Source organism: Populus nigra, chromosome 16 (assembly GCF_951802175.1).
Source record: "Populus nigra chromosome 16, ddPopNigr1.1, whole genome shotgun sequence".
NCBI lineage: Eukaryota > Viridiplantae > Streptophyta > Magnoliopsida > Malpighiales > Salicaceae > Populus > Populus nigra.
In genome coordinates this window covers 14,414,108-14,436,458 of record NC_084867.1, presented here as the reverse complement: position 1 = coordinate 14,436,458, position 22,351 = coordinate 14,414,108, and the positions used below count along the sequence as shown (strand labels likewise).

General features: G+C 34.6%; 4 protein-coding genes and 1 long non-coding RNA gene across 16 annotated transcripts; 2 read left to right on the top strand and 3 right to left on the bottom strand.

Annotated features, from left to right (window-relative positions):
* Nucleotides 1-26: 26 nt before the first annotated feature.
* LOC133675134 (kinesin-like protein KIN-10C) lies at nucleotides 27-5,275 on the bottom strand. Of its 8 annotated transcripts, none has more exons than XM_062096414.1 (21): nucleotides 4,841-5,274; nucleotides 4,505-4,688; nucleotides 4,210-4,413; nucleotides 3,902-4,091; nucleotides 3,586-3,794; nucleotides 3,254-3,498; nucleotides 3,128-3,167; nucleotides 2,552-2,602; nucleotides 2,410-2,457; nucleotides 2,269-2,316; nucleotides 2,127-2,183; nucleotides 1,955-2,011; nucleotides 1,784-1,840; nucleotides 1,644-1,697; nucleotides 1,441-1,501; nucleotides 1,078-1,361; nucleotides 946-992; nucleotides 628-649; nucleotides 472-540; nucleotides 335-373; nucleotides 27-210 (listed from the first exon to the last, which is right to left on the bottom strand). In XM_062096414.1, the coding sequence occupies exons 1-21, from the start codon at nucleotides 5,020-5,022 to the stop codon at nucleotides 166-168; spliced, it is 2,193 nt and encodes a 730-aa protein (XP_061952398.1). In that variant the 5' UTR covers nucleotides 5,023-5,274; the 3' UTR covers nucleotides 27-165. The 8 variants fall into 8 exon arrangements, with proteins under 8 accessions (XP_061952398.1, XP_061952396.1, XP_061952397.1 ...); XM_062096412.1 differs by having other exon boundaries at nucleotides 2,552-2,614; nucleotides 4,841-5,273; XM_062096413.1 differs by having other exon boundaries at nucleotides 2,413-2,457; nucleotides 2,552-2,614; nucleotides 4,841-5,273.
* A 140-nt stretch (nucleotides 5,276-5,415) lies between these two features.
* On the top strand, nucleotides 5,416-6,799 carry LOC133675137 (uncharacterized). Its single transcript, XR_009835347.1, has 2 exons — nucleotides 5,416-5,712; nucleotides 6,193-6,799. It is a non-coding gene; the product is annotated as an uncharacterized LOC133675137 (long non-coding RNA).
* On the bottom strand, nucleotides 6,017-10,189 carry LOC133675136 (uncharacterized). Of its 4 annotated transcripts, none has more exons than XM_062096422.1 (6): nucleotides 9,839-10,189; nucleotides 8,479-9,301; nucleotides 7,884-7,942; nucleotides 7,386-7,514; nucleotides 7,128-7,263; nucleotides 6,017-6,466 (listed from the first exon to the last, which is right to left on the bottom strand). In XM_062096422.1, exons 2-6 carry the CDS (start codon nucleotides 9,181-9,183, stop codon nucleotides 6,152-6,154), a joined length of 1,344 nt encoding a protein of 447 aa, XP_061952406.1. In that variant the 5' UTR covers nucleotides 9,184-9,301; nucleotides 9,839-10,189; the 3' UTR covers nucleotides 6,017-6,151. The 4 variants fall into 4 exon arrangements, with proteins under 4 accessions (XP_061952406.1, XP_061952408.1, XP_061952407.1 ...); XM_062096424.1 differs by having other exon boundaries at nucleotides 9,884-10,189; XM_062096423.1 differs by having other exon boundaries at nucleotides 9,960-10,189.
* Nucleotides 10,190-11,381: 1,192 nt separating this feature from the next.
* LOC133675345 (large ribosomal subunit protein eL36y-like) lies at nucleotides 11,382-12,828 on the top strand. The gene is made up of 4 exons (XM_062096698.1): nucleotides 11,382-11,508; nucleotides 11,925-12,028; nucleotides 12,247-12,446; nucleotides 12,577-12,828. Exons 2-4 carry the CDS (start codon nucleotides 11,927-11,929, stop codon nucleotides 12,605-12,607), a joined length of 333 nt encoding a protein of 110 aa, XP_061952682.1. The 5' UTR covers nucleotides 11,382-11,508; nucleotides 11,925-11,926; the 3' UTR covers nucleotides 12,608-12,828.
* A 738-nt stretch (nucleotides 12,829-13,566) lies between these two features.
* Nucleotides 13,567-19,052, bottom strand: LOC133675799 (uncharacterized). 2 transcript variants are annotated; one of them, XM_062097281.1, is made up of 10 exons: nucleotides 18,622-19,052; nucleotides 17,892-17,978; nucleotides 16,590-17,566; nucleotides 16,344-16,432; nucleotides 16,113-16,216; nucleotides 15,921-16,020; nucleotides 15,421-15,496; nucleotides 15,199-15,313; nucleotides 14,566-15,097; nucleotides 13,567-14,360 (listed from the first exon to the last, which is right to left on the bottom strand). In XM_062097281.1, the coding sequence occupies exons 1-10, from the start codon at nucleotides 18,911-18,913 to the stop codon at nucleotides 13,799-13,801; spliced, it is 2,934 nt and encodes a 977-aa protein (XP_061953265.1). In that variant the 5' UTR covers nucleotides 18,914-19,052; the 3' UTR covers nucleotides 13,567-13,798. The 2 variants fall into 2 exon arrangements, with proteins under 2 accessions (XP_061953265.1, XP_061953266.1); XM_062097282.1 differs by having other exon boundaries at nucleotides 17,892-17,989; nucleotides 18,622-18,759.
* Nucleotides 19,053-22,351: the final 3,299 nt, after the last annotated feature.

Genomic DNA, 22,351 nt, shown 5'->3' with positions numbered 1-22,351 from the left:
AGTAGTAGATTAAAATTCAAAAACGATGAATAAGAATGGATGCCAAATTTATATATATATATATAGTAACCACTTTACAATCAATTCTAATTAAGTTTCAAAGCAACTTTCGGTTGCCCAAAGTAAATTATCTTCCAAACCAACATAGTAATCATAGCTGCCATGCTAATCAAAGAGTCTCCCAACTTCCTTTTTAAGCCATCTTTTTACCTGCACTTCAAACAAAATATTAATAATAAACATAAATTGCATTTGGTTTTTTAGTGAACGTATTTGACAGACAGATTTTGAAAAGTCAATATGAAGACAGTTCTATAGGAATTAAAGAGAAAACCTGCTTGGCTGAGAGTCCGATGTCTTTCAAATCATCAAGCTGTTGACCAACAATGATTCTTGACAATCATTAACTAAAGTACAAATGAAATAAAAAGACAATAACACCATGTAAAAAGCTTTTCCAAAAACGCTTACATTCTTAAAAGGCTCTGGACAATCTTCTCGAAGTTCAAGGATGTAAGTAGCTCTCTTTTCTCCAATACCCTGCATGAAGCATCACTCTAATTCATATCACATGCCAGCAATAAGACAGCACACATTGATATTTACAAAATTAGAAACGCTAATCACCTTCAATTTCCTCAATTCTTCCCTGTTAACAAAGAAGAGAGTACCAAGTTTAGTTTGTCAAGCGAAGATAGAAAACAGTAATACACAGGTATTAATGTTGCATAATCAACTATGAATAATTACTATAAAATCTCAGTTATGGTAGCTGCGAGTGTTATGTCACAATAAAGAAACAGCTTGGCAGCTTTCACAATATGTATATATTGTGAAATTTCTATCAAAATAGAAGTCAGATTATAGTTTAAGTAACTAAACAGAAGCAAACAAGAATTAAAAGTAGTACAAGAAGCATAATCAAAATTGACAGAGTGTACTTACTTGTCAGCTGTGTTCAACAATCTAAGATAATCTTGAACAAGTGAGTTCTACAACAGAACAAAAGGTTGATGTTAGCAATTGCAGATAAGCATTTGAAAAGAGGAGATAAAGGAAAGAGAATGTAGATTTAACCTTCATCCCAGTGCTGCGGGCGTTGAATTTTTCCCATGGACTACAAAAGCTTGTAATTTCCCTATTAGTTACTCTCATACTTGAACTGGGAGTTGTTGGTTCCCCGATATCAGTTGAAGTTTGATTGTGAAATGCATCATTTTTTGGTGTTATATCTATGCACGATGGGGTTGAGGAACATAGTAACTTCAAACTGTTTGATAGTTCTTGCAATTGTGCGCTGATGGGTGGCGATCCACCTTGATTGACAATTGAACTGTTGTTTTCCTTGTCTATTTTTTTACCTGGTAAAATAAGAAGATTACACAAGAGAACGGCATTATTGTCTATTAAATCATTAGTATCGCGTATTTTATTTTATACCTTCATCGAACATAGATAACTCTCCAGTGTAAAACACAGTTTTGTTTTGGTCCTCGTCAGTCTGCATGAGTAGATCATAACATACATGAAAGATCTATTACTATTAACTAGGAGTTTAAAAAGCATCTAGATCACAAACAAGGAACCATAAACAATTGTGGTTTTTTCCATGTCTAAGGCTCATCAAGTAAGTAGCTAATTACCTTATCAAGTACGGTAATTTCACAAGTACTGGAAATAGCTAGTGGAGAAGTTTCCTGAGAAAGAATTGGAATTCTATTTGTATTTTTCTAAACATTTTAAACAACAAAGATTAGGGCTCATCGAGCAAGTAGATAATTACCTTATCAAGTATTGTAGCTTCACAAGTAATAGAAACTTCTGCTACTGGAGAAACTTCCTGAGAAGGTATTGAAACTTTTAGATTTGTATTTTTTCTAAACAACATTAACTGTAAGACTAACAGTTAATTTTACAGCAAAGATTAGGGCTCATCAAATAAGTAGCTAATTACCTTATCAAGTATTGTAGTTTCACAAGTACTAGAAACTACTGCTACAGGAGAAACTTCCTGAGAAGGTACTGAAACTTTTAGATTTGTATTTTTTTATAAACAACATTAACTGTAAAATTAACAGTTAATTTTACAGCAAAGATTAAGGTTCATCAAGTAAGTAGCTATTTACCTTATCAAGTATTGTAGTTTCACAAGTACTAGAAACTGCTGCTACAGGAGAAACATCCTGAGAAGGTAATGAAACTTTTAGATCTGTATTTTTTCTAAACAACATTAACTGTAAAATTTTAATGTTCATGGCCTGTACTCACCACAGAAACAGAGTTTGAATCCTCATGAGCGAACAATGATACACCTTCCTGTATCAGATATTAATCGCTCAGACATTTGCAAGATATTATAATCTAAAAGAGACGTGAAGATAACTAAAAGCAGTTGAGGGAAAACATTACTACTTCCAAAGATGATGCTTCTTTGGCAACATTTGAAGTGAGCTGGTCCTGTACAAAATGAAGCTTTATCAGCAAATGTCATGAAAATACCAAATGCATTCTTTTGATAGATAATAACAGGGAAAATCTAGATAAACCATACCTCTTCATGCATGACAGATTCAACTGTTGGAAAATTGTTTGAGGAACTTGGCTGCACAGTAATCTAGAGAGGCTTATCATAAGTCAGAACCGTATTTAATTTCTTGTATAACAGATCATTCATTCATTTTAGCTATACAACAAGTGCTCCGGGGATGTAAATTTACTTCCCCTCATACAAACACTTTTCCAAACCAAGTCTCACATCCTAATACACGAACTCAGAAGATTATTCTATTCTAGGTAAAGCTAGAAATACCCTACAGAGTCCTGCACTTACTATTGAAACATTGTTTATTTCTAATATAACATAGCCATTCATTTTAGCTTTACAACAACAGCACAAGGAAATGTATGTCTTCTTCCCATGGCATAAACACTTTTCAAACAAACTCCCACGACCTAATACATGAACTACATAGATTAGCCTAGGTGTTTTCTTTCAATTACCTAAAGATTTTACTTGTATGTATGATTTTGTTTTGTTTCCTTTATCATTGTTTCTTCTTCTCTTTCATGAAGCAGTAAGAAAACTGTTTGGTGGATACCAGGAACAAAGTAGTAAGAAACCAAGTACCTTCTGAGATATCAAATCACTTGACTCATCAAACAGTTTCCTTCAAGTAGAAAAAAAAATCAATTGGAAACGGTTGGAGAACAAAATGCCTTGTAATTTCATTTGACAAGGTACGATAGAAAATACCTAGCTTTCAGTGTGGAAGTTGAACAGTGTGCTTTTTTTCCAGAAATGTGCCCTCGAGACACAGTTTGTTTCTTCACAGATGTGGAAACACTACCAAGCATCCGGCTATTATGTGAAGAAGGCACCATTGGTCTTGCTGAGCTGTTGGCTTTCTTTGTGGAGTCTGTGATAGCCCGACTAGTTCCTTGACAAGAACGAGATGCTAATTTCACCATGTAAATAGATTCTTGGCAAAAAGATGGGTTCTGCGTTCAGGGGTGAGAAATAGAACAATTGAAAACAAAAACTATGACTTAAAAAACTCTTATGAAATTGAACAAGCCAAAACTCACTAAGCAAGTGACCATCAAAATTCTGCCATCCCCTCCTAGTGAATCTTGCAACATGGTAGTGATCTTACTTTCCCGGTATGGCACATGAGTTTCATTTGCTTTCAAAGAGTAAACAACATTATGAATGGCATGAATGGACTTATTAATATTCCTTGTACTCTCAACCAAATTATGTCCATCAATACTCTTCCTTCTAGCATCCTGATAACCTAACAAACACAACAACAATGACGAAGATGACAACCAAGGATTTAGACTCTAACAAAAAAACCAAATAAAAAAATGAAAACGTATACAAAAAGAGTTTGGTTTTAACCTGCCAAGTCAACAAAATTCAATTTGCTGACAGAAACGTCCAACTTTTCTCCACCATGAGACGATAAATATACTATCAACCCTTTATGACTTCTCTTGGGAAGTTCAGTCACTGCTTTCTGAATCGATTTACGTGGATTAGTCCCACCACCATAGAAATTGTGAAATTGAGACACGGATGTCACCGAAACCTGAAACAAAAGACATCGAAAACAAATAAAACAACAATTCAATTGCAACACAGAAACCATCATCAATAGTATCTCAGACCAAAATCAAACCATAAATATTTTATAAACATTATCACACCTGAGAAAGTCCTTTTAATTGTGTTTTTCCATGAGCATCCTTCAATACAAAAACTTGTTGTCGACTGGGATCCAACAAGTCTTTGACGTGATGATCTTGATCAACCTCATAAAAGGAAACGGCAATGGACTTCCCGTTATCCGCAGCCAATCGAAGCATTTCATCCACAGCCAACACTGTCAGACCCGGTTCATCATCCGTACCCTTGAAAAAATCAAACAACACCTCTCACTCTCACATGTCAGCAAATAAATAAAAAATTGATGATAATAAAAAAAAAAATGAGGAAAAAGACCTGAAAGAGGTAGGATTTTCCAGTGCCCCTTGCTCCACAAGCAATAATCGTGGCATTACGGCCATCAAAAACTTCATTAATAAAAGGCTTAACTTCTCTTTCAAAAACCAAATCATTTTTCTCGTTTTGCTCGTAGCAATAATCCACCACATAAGCCTCCTTCCTACCACCACCACCACCACCACTACAACAGCAACAACAATAACAGAAAATCAATTAAAAAAAACATGAATACCTAATCTAGAGTTTTCCATCCAACCTAAACAGCCAAACAGAGCACAAATGCTACTAACCTAACACAAAAATTAATTAGAAAAAGATAAAATAATTAATAACCTGGTAGCAACTGGTCGGTCTCCAAGAGAAAAAGTGAGAGAGTGAGAAAAAATGCCGTCATGTATGTTATTGTGAACGGAAATCCAAGAAGTTGAATGACCGTCAAGATGTGAGGAACCTCTGATTTTGGCAATGACGCGAACCTTGGGGTTGAGGTTTTTCTTTCTTGCTACGCCACTCATCTTTACTCTTCTTCTTCTGCTTCTGCTTCTGCTTCTTCTTCCTTCTTTACCTGGTTGATTGAGAGAGAGAGAGAGTGTGTATGTGTTTGAATTCGTAGATAGAGATATAGAGAGAGAGATTGAAATGGTAGATATTTTGTAGTAATTAATTTGATGATAATAAAAAAGGAAAGAAGGAAAGAGGGACGTTGAAAGAAGGAAGGGCTCTGCTGTTTCTTTTCTGTTTTTCTTTTTTCAAATTTTGATTTTTCTTTCACTGCCGCTCCTCCCCTCCCCTAGAAAGAAAGAGCCGTACGCTCTGCACCATTCAATTTGATTATACGCTGCGTTTTGTATCCCTACATTGAACTTCTTTTCTAAAGATGTTAAATGCCACGTGTTATTCCTTCTCTCTGTTTTTCTCTTTTTCTTTTTTCCAAGGAAAAGAACAGAGAGAGAGGGAAGGGAGGATTGGAAGGAAGAAGTTTATTGCCGTGTGAAGAAGGTGATATCGCCGCGTGAAGTGGAGGCGTTGAACAAAGTAAAGGGGGTTGACTCGAGTGTCACTCACAGATTGAGGCCTTCAAGTCTTCTTCTTCTCTCAACAACCCTCCTCCTCCTACTTCATCTCCGGAATCCCAAACAAAGTCAGCTCGAGCAATTTCAGATCTTTCTGGTTTAAAAGGAGAAGCTTCTTCTTGGATTTTCACGGTGACCCTCTTGCTCCATGCCTCCATTTTCTTTTAAATGCATTTTGGGCATATCTTCTAAAATCTTGGAATTTCTTTGCTGGCTATCAGTCTGTGCAATGATGAATGTAAGAACCGGCATCTCATGCAGGCCATTATAAAATCTTTGCCCCTTTTCTGGTGTACCAGTAGCTAAAAATCTCTTAGACTATAGAATTTTTTTAGTACAAATGAAATCAGATTCATTACTATTTACACAATTTTAGTCTTTGGAAAACCATTATTGTCTTACAATAATTAATACCTAATCAGAAGTGCATCCGTGGTTGCCGCCAATAACATCATCTTAGCATTAACTATTTATATTTTTCACCTATAATCTTTTGAATAATGGATTAATGTCTTTTTTTTCAAACATATCCCCTCTCTTTTTCATTTTTTTTTCAAGTTGAAAATAATGATCAATCATCCCTTTTTGATTTCTTGAGAACCATGTGACCAGATTCATCTTTGTCAAAAAGGCGTTCAATCAATTCATCCCAGTTCTCTCTTGTCTTCGAAGAGCCAAAAGAAGATTCCCCACTCCATCTGTGCGAATCCGCCATCTCATTGAAAGTTCCATACTTGGAAGATGAATAGGCATGGGGAACTGGGAGTGTAACAGCTCTTTGTAGCGCAGCCCTGTACTCCTCTCTATGTTCTCGGGCCAAAGTCTCCTGTCGTTCCATCCTTTGCTTTGCTGGGATCTCCATGATATCATCTTTCTCTACCATTGCCTGAGTGACCAAGGAGAGCAGGATGCCAAAGTCAAGATGAAAGCAATTTCTTTAAAGGAAACTTTAAGGAAACTTGAGCACATGGTGCGGCTGAAACTCATCTAAATAGCAACAAGAAAATACCCATACCAACTCGCATCCCTTATCTCAAGCTATCAATGATTTGCACTCAGGAAAATGACATGACCAAGATATCTTGCCTTCTAAGTTCTAGCCAAATCAGCTAAATTGCATTAAAAACCCGTATAGTTTTTGTCAGCACTTGAGTGAATTCAAAAGATTATAAAAAAAACCAGCTGTGCAACTTCAAATGATTGAACCTCGTTCATTTCAGTTTGATTGCTGTAGATTTACATATCACTGAACTTACAACATATGGACATGCAGATCAAGTTACGGAAGATCGGCTATTGAAGTCCAAGCATTCATCCCCTCACCCTCACAACAAACTTGCAGAGGAGAAAAGTGTATACTAGATAGTCCAGGATTTTGGCATCTTGTTTCTGACTAACAAAAGTTTGCCACTTTCAGACCAGCAAATAGACCCTCTCAACAACCAACATGCAAGCAAAATAAAACAACAACAACAACAACTATTGCCTTGAAAACTTGGCATGAACCAGAAAAGGATAAGTTTAATACCAAGAAATTGAAAGCTTACATCCATTGCCCTCTGGGCTTCTCTTTCTATCCAAATGATTGAATGATCAGAAGTTGCATTACAAGAAAAAACTATACGCTCAAAACGCCCATCTACTGGCACTGCTGTCCTCACAACTGGGGGGAATCTTCCCAATCTGCAACCATTGTCAAAAACTCAAAGCTGTTCTCCAGCCAAAAGTGACTAGAATATCTACTGGATCTAAAAACGGGTCATTGCAACAAAGCACATGGACACTGCACACGATGTAAGTAATACCTGTAAGTCTTTCTTTCAACAATGTGATAGAGGCGACCAGGTGCATACAGTCTCCTTGGGTCTTTGATCACTTTCTCATCCAGTAAACATGTATCCCTCATGCACCTCAAACATAGTAGGCAGGGCAAACTGTTGAAGAAAAAGAAAACTAGCAGAATCAGTGAGTTGGAATAATATTGGATATTACACGATTAAAAATAAGAAAAAAGGAAAGGGGAAGTTTCATAGTCTTTAGACTATCAAATAATCAATGCCATCACCTAACTACATTCTTAGATAACAATTGCCTTTTGCTAATACAAGTTCAAGCACTTAGTTCTACAAGCCTCCCTTTTGTTAACCTTCCATTAGTTAATTCAGTCCTGTGGAACCACAATCAAACATTACAGAGGAAATAGAGAGCATTGCAAGTGTTTGGTGCAAATATGGTCTAGCTTTTCAAGAAGATTAGCAAAAACTTTAATGAAACAAAATGTAATTGAAAAACATGATCTGTACCAGAAAAGATACTTGAAAATGTCTTCCAAAGGCGTGGCTATCCGCGGTAAGAAATCATCCTGGTTCAGTGAAATAATTCACGACATTTAGCAACTTCATCAGTGGTTCTTCAGATAAAATACCCTTGACAAACAGAGGCAAGTATATCCATGAGTACCAATGCTCTCCAAACAGTAACTCATAGATAGACTTAAAGTTTTTAACGCAACAAAAAAGTTATGTGAATGAGTGAAGGAAATATTTTCAACCCCTTCATTGCAATAAAACTCAAGTCATTTCGCAGCAGCAGTTCATGGCCTTGCCACCTATTAAATATTTTATTCTCTTACCAAAAACAAGGAAATAAAAGCTTCAAATCAAGGGGCACCAATACTGGGGTTTCCCTGTGAATAACATTTTTCATATTGATCAAATATGAAATAAGAAGAAGCTATAGCAAAGAGAACATTTTCATAGAAAGAAAGGTGCACTGTAAAATCACAGATTGATAATGAAGGCTATTGGCAATGCAAAAGGAGGGCAAATTTTGTTAAGGTTTCTTTAGATGCATATCTTCAGATTGTTTTCCATGTATATGAAATGGATAAAAACTTGCCTGAAGCACTACAGAATTGATAACATCTGCATATCTGACAGCCAAATTAAGTGACATACATCTTGCAGGTGCAACCGCGTAGCATCTGATCCTCCTTCTGTCAATGTTTCCCAATTTATCACGATGTAGCACTACCAATAGTGTCAGCATTGCTGCTACACCAGACCCTAGAGAATGACCTGTAAAAGTCAGTGTGTAATTCGGATACTTCTCCACTAATTCCTTCAAAATGTCACACTCCACATCCAAAACCCAACCAGCAGCCTTCAATAGCCCATTGTGGACGTACCCACCATCAATTTTCCTTTTCCCTAGCTTATTATCCAAAAGTACAGCATAGTCACTCTCCTTTGAAAACTTAAGGCCCTTAATGGCTAGAACTGTATCAGCATGGTCATGATCAAGATACAATATATATGGTGGCGCCCTTCCATGATTATCTTCATAAGTTCTTCTTAGGATTAACCAATCTGGGTTTATTCCGTACCCTCCAGGAGGTTCCCAGAGAGGGTGTTGAGGATCATCTTCATAAACAGCTAGTATATAGCGGCAAAGGCGAGGAACCGGCTCAAATTCTTCGGCAGTTGCAAGACCCCAAGTTTCACTGTCATGACCTGCAGTGTGGAGACATCGTTTCCACGCCCAGCGAGCACAAGCTAGACAATACACACCCTCAAGCAGAGGTCCGCCACATAAGATTGACATTGGTGCCTAGAGTCTAATCACACTAACATAGATCAAGAGGCGTGGATTTAGCAGGATATTGCCAAAAAGAACATCGGGAAATAATATCAGGTAGATGGATGATTCGAAATGTGCCTCACTGCAAGATGAGAGAATTCAATTGAGCACCAGTTTGAGTACTTTAAGACACGTATTAGATATTAGAAATCGATTCTAAACGTGAGGAGAGATTTCAAAGAGAATTGAAAATGCTGAATTTTCCATTCCTAGATAATGTGGTACGGCATAAACAAAGTAAGATGAGTGGCAGAAAGACCAAGTCCACATGACATCCAAAATGTTATGAGCAGTAGAAACAGAATCACACAGCAGAAGCTTCCTTCCAATAACAAAATGGCACAGGATTTCAATTGTCAAATCAAATAAGAATAGAGTGGCAGCAATGGAAATTCTAGAACGCAATACAAATAACGAGAGAAACTTGATCAGTGAAGAATATGTACAGGAGTGGAAACACCACTCGCCATGAAACTTTACAATTTAATGGCGAGCCCAGAAGATGAGTATTTGAAAAAAAATAAAATGATCTGGGTCTCCACTACTAAGGTTCGAGGTCAAAGCTTGTGATACTAGTAAAATTAAAATGAAGAGAAAACACGACAAAAGTAAGAGATACCCTTGAGCAGAATTTAGTTGAGCAGGTGAAAGATGAAAACTTTACAGGGCAACATCCATGGAAAACACAGAAAAGATTCCATTCCAACCATCCAAATAATTTGAAGCATGCGCTTTCTTACACTGCCAAGAAGAGGACAGCTTTCTTCTTCTTCTTCTTCTTCTTCTTCTTGGTGAGAGAGATTGAAATGTATAATTCTGTAGACTTGTTGGTGGTAATGGTATTGCTGAGTTGTATTAATTGGAATTGAAAAGGAAAAAGAAACAGAAAAGACATAAAATTTGAAGTGTTGCTGCCAAGTTGCAACTACAAGTCAAAGGGAGATTAGAGTTATTCAAACTGCAAAGGGCTTAATAATTTCGACTCCTTCGTATATATATAAGAATGGGGAACACGTTCGTTCCATCCTTCCATCCTTTATGTGTATATTTGTTATTTTTATGGTGCATAATCTATCTCTAGACTTACAAGATGTTCAATGAATTGTGAGGAATAATTATAGTACGTGTAAGCTAACTCGAATACTCACATAAATAATTAAAAAAAGAAAAGAAAGAATAGGGAGACAGGACATGGACATCACTGTTGTTCTTTTGATCGGCAATGATTCATGAATGGATAGTCTCTTTCTTTTTCCCTTTTATTGACGGTAAATGCATGAATCCATAACAGAAAAAAGGGTTCGTGTATCCAAATCTCGTTAATCTCCGCTTATACAAGCAGATGAGGGGGGGAATGGAGTTCTGTTCTCATTGGAGTTTGAGTGGAGTTAGAAGCCAAGGATTCTTCATCAACAAAGATACGTACTCTTTATACAATTTGATATTTAAAAGCTAACAACACTGTTTATTTTTGTATTTAAAAAATGTTTTTAAAAGAAATTATTTTTTTTATTTTTTTAATTTAAATTAATATTTTTTGTGTTTTTAAATTATTTTTATGTAATAATATCAAAAATAATTTTTTAAAAATAAAAAAAATATTATTTTGATATATTTCAGAGTAAAAAATATTTTAAAAAGCAACCGCAACCATAACTACACTCCTAAATGAGTTATAAATATAAATATTTTAGGTCGGATTATATCTAAAAAAAATTATTTTTGTTAAAAAATTTAAATTAATATCTTTTTAATATTCTTTTATTGTTGTTGTTAAGAAAATAGAAAAAATATATTATTTCATTTAAAAAATATTTTAAAAAATAATTTCAACTATTTTTAAATAAAATCATAATGTAAAGGAGTGTGTATACACGAAGTTTAACCATTAGAAGAATGAAAGAATTATAATCTCTCATTGGATGGTCAAGAAGGGTTAAAGGACTAACCTCAAACGTGTCCATAACCATAACCTTAAAAGTAAAAACTATAGCCCAAGCTTCACGACGCTTTTAAAAATTCTCAATTTAAGTTTTTTTATTCAAAATATTCACAATTTGTGTTTTTTTTAAAAAAAAATAAAAAAATGGGGGGTTCCTGTTAGCTTCTAAATGGGTTGGGTTAAGAATTTTGCTTCAGATGAGCCCGTTTATAAAGGAAACGAGAGCCCTTTTAGTAATAAATTGAAATACTAAATTACCCCTCAGCTCTCTCTATAAACTATACTTGTATATAAAACCCTAATTTTTCTGCTGCTTCTCATACTTGCCGCTGCTACTAATCTGACAGGTACTCTCACAAATCCAAACTAGGGTTGTAAATTTCTTTTCTTTCTCCTGTTTTAGGTTGTCAGGAAATAAAAAAAATGGAAAATTTAGATCGCTTAATCCGTCTGTGCTGTGATTTCCCGTGCTTTTTTTTACATGAAGCTAATATGCCTTTTTCTTTATTATTTATTAGTTTGCTGATTCGATTGTAAATATACTTGACCTTGGTTTTCCCTTTTATGCATTCTTATGATTTGTGGTATTGAGGCTTTGGTATTCTTTGTTTTGTGCTGGATAGGTTAGAATGTAGTTAGAGTAAAATGAGCTAAACTGTAGTGTGATTCAGTACTTGGATTTTGGATGGTTTGAACCTGATTCATTTAACTTTGGGATGTTAGTTTGATTGTGTGCTGAAATGATCAATCTTTTCTGTTCCAGCAATGGCTCCAAAACAGCCAAATACCGGTCTCTTTGTGGGTTTGAACAAGGGGCACGTAGTTACTAAGAAGGATTTAGCTCCACGTCCTTCTGATCGCAAAGGGGTATGTAACTTCTTATCAAGCAAGTTTCATGGTTACTAACTTTGAACTTCTTTTCGCTTTAGGGACTACATTGCTGTTCTTCCTTAGATTTATCTTTGGACATTTTAGGCCACTTTAGATTAACAATTTGTTCAATGAGACTATTGTTTGTTTTTTTTTTTTGTATAATAAATTATGGATATGATGTGGTCTCTTTCCCATTTACGAGTTGAGTGCAGAAATCTAGCAAAAGGGTTCTCTTTGTCAGGAGTTTGATCAGGGAAGTTGCTGGCTTTGCACCATATGAGAAGAGGATCACTGAGCTTCTCAAGGTTGGCAAGGACAAACGTGCTTTGAAGGTGGCTAAAAGAAAGCTTGGGACACACAAAAGAGCTAAGAAGAAGCGTGAGGAGATGTCCAATGTTCTCCGCAAGATGAGGTATATTTCTAGGATATCCTGTTTTCCTTTCCTTGTTTTACCTGATTTGTTGATAGATTTGCAAAAAAAACGTGCTTTTATGCTATATGTAATGACTTCTTATTGCCTTCTGTGGTAATGTTTCTTGCAGGTCTGCTGGGGGTGGTGAGAAGAAGAAGTGATTTGATTTGAAGTCTCTTGCTATTAGATGCTAGTTAGAGGAACGGATTTGTTTAGTGGCAATGCTCAGTAACTTGTTTATTTTAATTTTCAGCAAATTCTGTTGTTTTTTTTATCCAGAACTAAATGTTGTGTGCCTCCTTTATGATCAGCATATGTTCAAATTAACTGCAGCTATTTGCATGGGTGATTTCGGAAATTAACTTGGTCCCTTTTTGGAACAGACATTATTTGGACTACGAGAGATAAGATTACAAAAGCATGCAATGCATCATTGATTTGGTTTGTGTTTTATTGCTCATCACTTCTAAGAAAAAGGTTAATGCTCACATTAGTAGCTAATGCTTTCGAGTCTTTGCCCATTTATGGATTCTGCTAGTGCAGATCGGCTTTTGCCTTCCTGACAAATGCTTATGTTGGGACTTTTTAGAGGCATGAATGCACCCTTTCACGTAGTCTCGTGCTTTTCTTTTATCGGGGATGTTTGGCAGCTTGGCTAGAACACTCTTTACCAAATATTTGAAATGTTTTTTTTAAAAAAATTAATTTTTGTGTGTTTTTGTAATGTGTTTTAATGTACTAGTATCACAAATAAATTTAAAAAAATAAAAAAATATATATTATTTTAATATAATTCTCGTAAAAAATCATTTTGAAACTTAAACTCTGCCACTCAGTTCTATTACACTCTCCAATAGATGCATCCTCGACCCTGTTCTATAAGCTTGGCAGGCACGTTGGCCGCGATGCGAATTGTCGAGAGATACATGCGCATAAGCTACTGATCTTGCATTTCAGAGCACGAGAATATGGAATCATATAATTATAGCGTAAATCATAGTGGAATTTATTTGTAGAAGTGGAATCCTCATGGTTGAACTTGAACAGGTAAGGAATCGTAGCACGAAGGAAATGAGCAGGTTGATTGATGCCCATGCAATTCTCATTTAAAGGATCCACATACTCACAAATCCCACAAGCGCGGATATCATTTCCATTTCACAGTAATTAAAATACAGAGCTACATTTTATTTGAGATGGTAATTTGTGGCAACACCCAACTAACATTTTCAAAAGAGGGTGAAGATTATGAAAGTTGATAAACGAATATTACATCTCTAATTTCTCGGTAATAGTTGCCTGCAAAATTTATTACTGGTACAGTGAGAAGAAACTGGAGGTCAGGGCAGTATTCACGATTTGAACTTCTGTGTGAGTTTCTCCACTCCCTCCCTGCAATCTTCTGCCACCCGCTTTGTGCTTTCCTTGACAGCCAAACTAAAATCTGCAGTATGTTGCCGCAACTCTTGCATTGATCCTCTTGCCTTCTCCTTGATGGCAAAACTAAATTCAGTTGTGTTCTGCTGCAACTCTTGTATTGATCCCCGTGTCTTTGAGATGGTGGCTTCTTTAAGTTCTTTGGTCTGTGCATATGCCTTGGCAACCCACTCTCTCAGAATTGAGATTAAGACCTGTACCTTCTGTATGATTTTATCAATTACTTCTCGAGACTTCCCTTTAACGTTATCTGCCATTAGCTTGAGCTTGTCCACCAAGTTCTCAGCCCTGTTAACAGTTCCTTCAACAGAAGAGACTTGTTTTCCAGCAGTCAGCCATGTAACTCCAGTAGAACTCTCTTCATCAAGACTGCTGTCAACAACCACCTTGATGCCATGCTTCTCCCACCGATATCTAGCCTCTTCAAGGGCTTTTGCCTGCTCTCTTGCTCTTTTTGCCTCTTCTTCAGCCCAAGCCCTGAATGATAACATAAAAAATGAAAGACGGTTGTAATTAGTTAAGGCCACGAGCTCTGAATGATAATGTAAAAAATGAAAGACGTAATTAGTTATGGTAATGTTTTTTGCAATCAGGCAATAGAACTAAATTCGAGGACAACATGATAACTCCATTTCAGGTTTATATTGGCCGGTCATGCCAAAGGCAATTATTATTTTCTTACCTGGCCATAGATAAGGCTTTCCGCTCAACCTCTAGGTCATACTGTAATCTAGAGATCTCCTGCTTTTCAATCTCAGCTTCCTTTTGAAGCTTGCTAATCCTTTCTTTTTCATATGATATCTCCACCTTGTTGCTCAAAAGGCTTTGCAACTGCTCCTCCACTTCACGCCTTAACTTTGAAAGAACTTCCATTTCAGATTCAATAGCAATGCGTTCCTTCATCAAGGCCACACCATCCTTCTCCCTCTCAGCTCTTAACCTTTCTAATTCGCACCTTGCCTCTTCAGCCATTTTCTCTACAGCATTAATCTTTTCCCTCTCCATGGAAAGCTCCTTCTCAAAACTTGCATTTATATCCTGTTCAGCTTGAGCTACTAAAGCACTGTGGGCAGAAACAGCATTTTCTGCCACAGATTCTGCTTCAATGCGTGCAAGCTCTTCACTAACTGTGTCAGAAGCCTCACCAGTTGCAAGAGCAACAGCAGCTTGGGCCTTTGTGACAGGTTTTTCAGGCTGGAACAATCTCGTGCAACCTTTAGGGAGACACATAGGAGGGGGTTGGTGGGTTAGGCATCTCAATTATCCAACTCAACACAAAATTAAGAAAATATGACTGCAGGCTAACATGACTCACCGAATGCAAGTGATATAATTCCTTGATCTCCTGCAGACAAGTCAGCCACAAGTGCAGGCCATGCATCTGGGTTTATCTTGTCAATATCTCTAAACCCAGAAAGCTTGTATAGCATCTGCAAGCAATTGCAAAAGAAAGATAAATGCAACACTCACTCAAAACATTTTGACCAAATGCAACACAGTAGCAAAAGAGATGGATTAAGAAAGAAAAAGCTGTGACCTTTTTATCTGCTTCTGGAAGTTGTCTTTTATCCAGGGCCATCTTCCAACTTACAAGGTCCTGGCGTGATAAAGGGCTGCAGTGGCAAAACTTGATGAGTACAATAACAAAGAGATGAATCATAAAATTGTAAACAATAATATTGCTGCACATATTTGAAACAAAAGACAGAAAAATCCCGGTAGATTCTTTCATGGTAGATTCCAAATGATACAACACTTAATGCATGATGATGTTGAGTTTAGCCAGAGGAGAAATTTTGCACCGCAGTCTCTTGCATGACACCATAATGCCAAGGTTAGGTAGCATCGTCATATATGATGCATAAATACTATAAACACTAATTAGAGAACAATTGGAAGTTAACATAGTGGCTCTGAATTCTAGAAAGGACAAAGACCAGCCTAATTGTGAGATAACACGGTACTATAAATTCATCAAGGATTAAACAGGGTATCAAAATCAGCACATTTAATATTGCAGGGTAAAACTGCTATCACCTTTCAGCAGCAAAGTAAAATAGACCTTGGTTTTCAACTGAAGAAGAAAGCAAATCATGATTCGAAAGCTTGCTTGAGATAAATCCTGCTTCAGCTAAGCCTAAAAGATACAACTCGGTTAACAAATATAATGCTGTGAAACAAAGCTTTGCCACTAAAATTTTAATTGAAGATCTTAGCTGCAATTCGAACCTTGAATGGATGAAAAATCAGGGTCATCAGGTGTGATGTCATCAAACGCAAGTTCAGTAACATTCTCTATGTACATTGCAGGATATACTTTTGACACCGTGCTCCTTCAAGCAATCAGAAGGCAGTCAAAACACATATTTTAAGCTTCTGATGAAAATTTTGCATTGCTAGTTGGATGCTAATCCTCAAGCTTAATGCTAGACAAGTCATCCTATTAAGAAAGATGCATACCTTGAAAGAACACTGCTAGCAGCAACTAACCAGCGAGCATATTCACGGCGTGTACATAGATCACTAGGTTGAACATCAGCCTCAATAACCTGGAATAAATTTATAAAAAAATAAAAAGTAAAAAAAGAACAAGAACAAGAAAAATTTTAAATTGGTAGTCCACATTTTTCTATACAGTTTATACACACTGGTCGCCCCACCATCACTCTAAAATATTGATAAGCAAAGACATTAGCAAAGAAGTACCTTCAAAACTTGCAATGCAGCAAATGTCTGTCCCTGAAGCTGATCAACTGCTGGAACTAGAACCTTTCCAGGAAGCACCTGCAAGGCTGCAGAAACTGCAGATGGAGCAGGTATACCAGCAGAGGAGAAAGAAATTTCAGAAGTTGGCAGTTCAAAAAATGGTTTGCTTTCCTTCATCTCATTATTAGCAATTATGGCTTTTTGGTTTGCAAACTCAGACACTGTTCCTGAGAAATCACTTTCATCTAAGTAATTCACTTCCAGGGAAGAACTATTTCTCTCAGCTGAGTTCTGTGTTGTATTGCTCAGATCAAGATTTTCTTTGGTTAAAAGAGAGGCTACAGCTTCCGTATCATCTTCAGGAACAATTTGAGGTTCTGAACTTGTATCCATGGGTGAACTGTCTGAAATATTCACACCCATAGGCTCTTTGGGTTCAAGAACAGTGGAAGTAAAAGAATCTGATGAAGGATCAGAATTCTCATTTATCTTCGAGACAGGCCATTCACTCTGGTGGTCCGTGTTAAGATTTGTTATATTTGGCATGTTGCTAGGTTCGACATTAACAGGATTTTTATCTACTTCAAAAGTTGATACAGGGGAACTTGCATTAATTTCAGAACTGGGCAAATTCTCTGAGCTGGGAGTCATTTCAGGAGCAACAGACTTGTCATCAAAACTTGATTCATATTGTAAATCTTCTTGAAAAGAATCATTATTACCGGTACCACTGACCCTAGTAGCATAATCAACATTGTCTACAGTCGAGGTCTCAGTGCTGTCACCAAGTACATTTTCACTGGGTGCTTCATTAAGTTCTGGAAATGAAGAAAGATCTGTTTGTATATCTGTCTCGCTTTCCAGATCACTATCATTTCTGTCCTCACTTTTACTCTCCTCAACTTTATCATCCTCCTTGTCAGAGGCCAATGAAACTTCCTGCTGAGTTGTGAATGGTTCCATCTGTTGTTTTGGCCCTGTATTGAGCATTATAATTAAGCATTGGTACAGTTGAACACCAAGGAGAAGAGAAATTCAAAAGATCCATACATTTTAGCAAAGCCTATCTGTTTGTTATACACAGGACATTCAAACCAGAAGCTTAGGAAGCAGTAGCCAGAAGACTGTGTTAGCATACAATTGAGCATCTGTTCTTTATTTCATTTCATTATTTACTGTTATTATTTTTATTTTATTTTATTTTATTTTTGTGCAGAAAAAACATCATATGGTCTATAGTTTTGATATTTTTATATCAGTACTGGCCAATGAATTCTTCTAAGAACAGAAGCAGCAACTTACTGGAAGTGCTCCACTTGCTTAAAGACAATGCTGCAAAGGTAAGCCCTGCAAATAGAATGACCCCGGCTACTCCAGCTCCCACAATCCCTGAAAGCAAACTACTTCCAAAGTGTTATCAGTCCATTAAAAACACATAAATGAAACCTTTATAACCATTCTCACTTTCACACGGAAATGCAGTAATAATCCTCCAACAAAAGAGTTCATATGCTAAGAAAGTATCAACCGAATCAACAGCAACAAAGATTATAGCTTTGTTCAGATTTACTCAGTATCATTCACTAATATGATTATAGTTAAAAAGCAGCAAGCACAGATCCTAAGACCAACAAATTAAAATAAAACCCCAATACAAACTTTGCCTAATACACCAAAACCAACCCCCTTGAAAGAGCTACTAAATTTCACATTTTAATCTTAAAAAAGAAGAAGCATATCCATGATTCATCTCCCAGAACTACCACAAAAACAACAAAAAAAACTAAACATTTAGCCTCCCTTTATGCCAACTTTTCTCAATCGCAATTAAACATGGACAATTACAGATTCTAAATAAGAAAGGTAAAAAATCAGAAGAACACAAATTTTGCCAAGTAGGCTAACTTTAACCCACTTGAGAGAGCTACATTTTGCATTACAAGCTAACAAAATTAAAACACATAATCCATTTCTCAAAATTAATTTTTTTTTTAAAAAAAGAGCCAAAAATCAAAACTTTTAAATTCATTACCTTTAAGCCATTTCTTTCTCTGATTCTCAATAGACTGATCATTATCATGATCCGAATCAGACCATCCAGCAAAATTATCCGCAGCAGAACTCGACCCAATCCACGAACCTCCATCAAAACACCATTCATTTTGAGGCTGGAAGAGGAAGCGAAAGCTACCACTACCTACCTCCTTGTTCCTCATCCAAGGCCGTGTTTGTGTTGGAGGCGATATTCGACGGTTATGGCAATTCATGGCTAACCGAAGCTTTAGAGAGGTTGGAGAACAGGTGGCAGCCATGGATGATATCATGGTGGGTTTTTGTTTGATTTTAGATTTATGTAGTCAAAAATTGAGATTGGGGATAATGGAGAGGTTTTGATTGTTTATATTGAAGGAGAGGCAAAAAGACAGCCTTTTTTTTATTTTGCCCCTTATCTATCTATCTATTTCGAAGACAGTGAAGAGTGTTTCTGTATCGTTTTCTTTTAATTTATTTTTATAATAAATATGAAATTGTGTTTTTTTTATTTAGAAATATATTAAAATAAATTTTTTTAATTTTTAAAAATTATTTTTAAAATCAGTATATAAAAATATTTAAAATAAAATTAAAATTAAAAATTAAAAAAAAAATTACAAATATTCCTGGACATTCTTTTAGACTTGTGGGTCTTTACTCTTTACGGTGTCATGGATCATAATATTTTTTTATTAGTTAAAAAAAAAAAAAACTCGGGCGATGCAATATATTTTTAAAAAGCTTTTAAAATATGAAATTCGAGGCATGGATCCATGCAAGAAAAAAGAATAGAAAACCTGTAAAGAAAATGGTTTAAAAATGAAATTAAATTTTCAGTCAATTACATGTGGAAGAATAAAAGAAAAAATAATAATTTAGATCAACATAACCGAGCAAGTCAAATATATAAGTTAGGTGTTAACATTAAAATAAAAAAATAAAAAAAAAGTTTAGGTAGAATTCTAAACAAATCTAGTATTAAATTATGAAATTAAAAAGGAAATTAAATAAAAAATAATCGAAAAAACCAAGCAAACTAAATTATGTGATTTGGATCATGCGAGTGAAACAATCGAATAAAAAGCAAATCAGTAAACATCATATAACTCAATTTCAAAATAATTTAATATTAAAGGATGAAGCGTGAAAAATATTAAATTTAAAAAGAGCAACTGAACAAAAAATTAAGTCAACATGCGAAACTCGTGATCTGAGTGTTGAGATCGTGAAAGACAAATAGAAAGAAATTCAAAGACAGTCATAAAGTCTAACAAAAAAACCTCAATCTTGAAGGACGGAACAAAAAAAGAATATAATTCTCAATCGATACAATATTGAAAAATAAAATAAAAAATAAATCAATTTAAAAAAATATAAAAAGACACCCAACCAAAAATAACATATAAAAAGACCTAGAACAACCTAGATAATTTTAAATTCACAAAACATCACCTGGAAGGCATATAAAGAAAAACTAGAGCTTGGTCACTAAAATTATAAACGTTGAATAATAAAATAAATAAAAAAACAGCTTAAAAAAAACAAGCCTTCTAGACTTAGACTAAGGTCTCAAATTCACAGCTCATTAAAATTTATATTCAAGTTGAATTAAGAAATTCAATTCCAATCAATTTAATATTGATTAACCAATGTATATCCATTAAATAACAACAAATAAGAAAACCCAAGTTATTTCCAAAACTAGTAAAAAATCACACAAAAAACAAACAAATAAAAATAATAGAGCCAAGTGTTTAAAACAAGAGCTTGAAGAAAGAAAAAATAAAACCAAGCAAACTCGAGAAAACCTCCTCACCTAAGTTAATCTCAAAAACACAAAACCTGTGAAATCATGGATCTGGATTTAATTAAGAAGTTCAATTTCTAATTAATCTAATGTTGAATGATAGAATAAAATAAATATATAAATTCAAAATATTTTCTAAAGAAAAAAAATAATAAGAAAAAAAAATCAAATTTGACAGAAAAAAAACTTAAAGAGGATGAAATTTTAAGAAAAATAAAAATTTACCTCAAATAAAACAAATAGCAAAATAAAAATAATGAGGACTAAAATTGAAAAATTAAAAAAATAAAGGGAAGTGAAACTGAAAATAAATTTTAATTTTATAAATTATTTTAATTTTTTTTTAAATATCGATGGATGGAATCTGAAAAAAAATATCAATTTAAAATGTTAGCGAAAGAAACCAACAAAAAACAAAAAAATAAAATTATTCGAGATAACCTGGGTCATGTTCAAGACCAACAATGGATTCTGTAGAAATGAAAAAAAAAAAAAAAAAGAAACCCAAACTCCAATTGAATAAATGTTAAATGGTGATTTAAAACAAAATAGCTTAAACCAGGGGAAATAAAAAAATCAAGCAAACTTAGCACAAACCTCATAAAACTGGTTTAATCTCTAAAACTCACGATTGTGAAATCTTGGACATGATTCAACCAAAAAGCTTAATTTTCATACAATTTTAATCTTAGATGAAATCGTCAAAATATATTAATTGAAAAAACTTGCTAAAATAAAAAAATAACAATAAAAAGAAAGATAATTAAATTTGATATGAAAAGAAAACTCAATGAGGATGAAACTGTAAAATAAAAATGATCCAAAACAAAATGGATAGAGGTGTAAATTGGTCTTTACAATAATTTAAAAATATTTAAAATTCAAAGCACATTAGATTTACTATTACCCTTAGTTCCATAATTAATTTATTTTTTTTATAGGGATATTTTTGTATTTTTAGCTAAGGTTTTTTTGTTATAATTGAAAGGGTAGAGAGGTAAATTAATCTTTATAATAATTTAAAAATATTAAAAATTCAAACCCGTCAGATACATGCGTTGCACGCGAAGGCGCATGGAAGGTTATGCGGAGTTTCAACAATGCTTGAAGTGTTATCCGATGGTCAAATTTTTATATAGGGTTTTTGTTATAATAAAATGAATAGAGGGATAAATTGATCTTTACAGTAATTTAAAAATATTTAAATTCAAAGCACATTAGATTTACTATTACCCTTGGTTCCATAATTAATTTACTTTTTTATAGGGATATTTTTGTATTTTTAGCTAAGGTTTTTTGTTATAATTGAATTGGTATAGTGGTAAATTGATCTTTACAATAATTTTAAAATATTAAAAACTCAAACTCGTCATATGCATGCGTTACACGCAGAGACGCATTGAAGGTTATGCAGAGTTTCAACAATGCTTGAAGTGTTATCCAATGGTTAATTTTTTTCTCGTCGTGTTAGTTAATTGTTCGTGGTGTCCTCTTTCTCCATAGGCACACGTGTGTTGAGTTGTTATGAATGAGTTGTCATCGAAGCTATTCCCCTTTCTTTTCTCTCATTCCTTGAAATTTGTGCATGGCAGTTAAAATTTCATGCTAGTCCCTTTGGTTAGGAATATTTGAGTATACATCCTTATTTTTTTGAATTTCTAATTTGTGTCCTTCGTTATTTTAAAAGTTTTTTATTTTTTTTCAATTTCATCCCTTAATCTATATTTTTTATTTTTAAAATTTGATCTCGATTCTTTTTTTCTTCATTCTTTTCTTGCCTCTTTTATGAACTTTTAATTTTTTTCAATTTCATCCTTTAATCAAAATTTTAAATTTGTTAATATTTTTAGATTTGATCTCCATTCTCTTGGTGGTTTCTTCTTTAATTTTTTGGTGGAATTAATTTTTCTTTTCAATTTAT

Excerpts from the sequence above, each read along its gene's own strand:
- LOC133675136 (XM_062096422.1), bottom strand. The coding sequence starts at position 9,183 with ATGTCAATCTTATGTGGCGGACCTCTGCTTGAGGGTGTGTATTGTCTA. Across the intron at positions 7,264-7,385 it reads GTTGAAAGAAAGACTTACAG|ATTGGGAAGATTCCCCCCAG; the intron begins GTATTACTTACA and ends CAATGGTTGCAG. Across the intron at positions 6,467-7,127 it reads AAGCCCAGAGGGCAATGGAT|GCAATGGTAGAGAAAGATGA; the intron begins GTAAGCTTTCAA and ends TTGGTCACTCAG.
- LOC133675345 (XM_062096698.1), top strand. The coding sequence starts at position 11,927 with ATGGCTCCAAAACAGCCAAATACCGGTCTCTTTGTGGGTTTGAACAAG. Across the intron at positions 12,029-12,246 it reads GTCCTTCTGATCGCAAAGGG|AAATCTAGCAAAAGGGTTCT; the intron begins GTATGTAACTTC and ends AGTTGAGTGCAG. Across the intron at positions 12,447-12,576 it reads AATGTTCTCCGCAAGATGAG|GTCTGCTGGGGGTGGTGAGA; the intron begins GTATATTTCTAG and ends TGTTTCTTGCAG.
- LOC133675799 (XM_062097281.1), bottom strand. The coding sequence starts at position 18,913 with ATGATATCATCCATGGCTGCCACCTGTTCTCCAACCTCTCTAAAGCTT. Across the intron at positions 16,021-16,112 it reads TGATTTTTCATCCATTCAAG|GCTTAGCTGAAGCAGGATTT; the intron begins GTTCGAATTGCA and ends TGTATCTTTTAG. Across the intron at positions 14,361-14,565 it reads AAAGCCTTATCTATGGCCAG|GGCTTGGGCTGAAGAAGAGG; the intron begins GTAAGAAAATAA and ends GTTATCATTCAG.
- LOC133675134 (XM_062096412.1), bottom strand. The coding sequence starts at position 5,022 with ATGAGTGGCGTAGCAAGAAAGAAAAACCTCAACCCCAAGGTTCGCGTC. Across the intron at positions 3,499-3,585 it reads TTTTGATGGTCACTTGCTTA|AACCCATCTTTTTGCCAAGA; the intron begins GTGAGTTTTGGC and ends CCCTGAACGCAG. Across the intron at positions 374-471 it reads GTCCAGAGCCTTTTAAGAAT|CTTGATGATTTGAAAGACAT; the intron begins GTAAGCGTTTTT and ends GTTGGTCAACAG.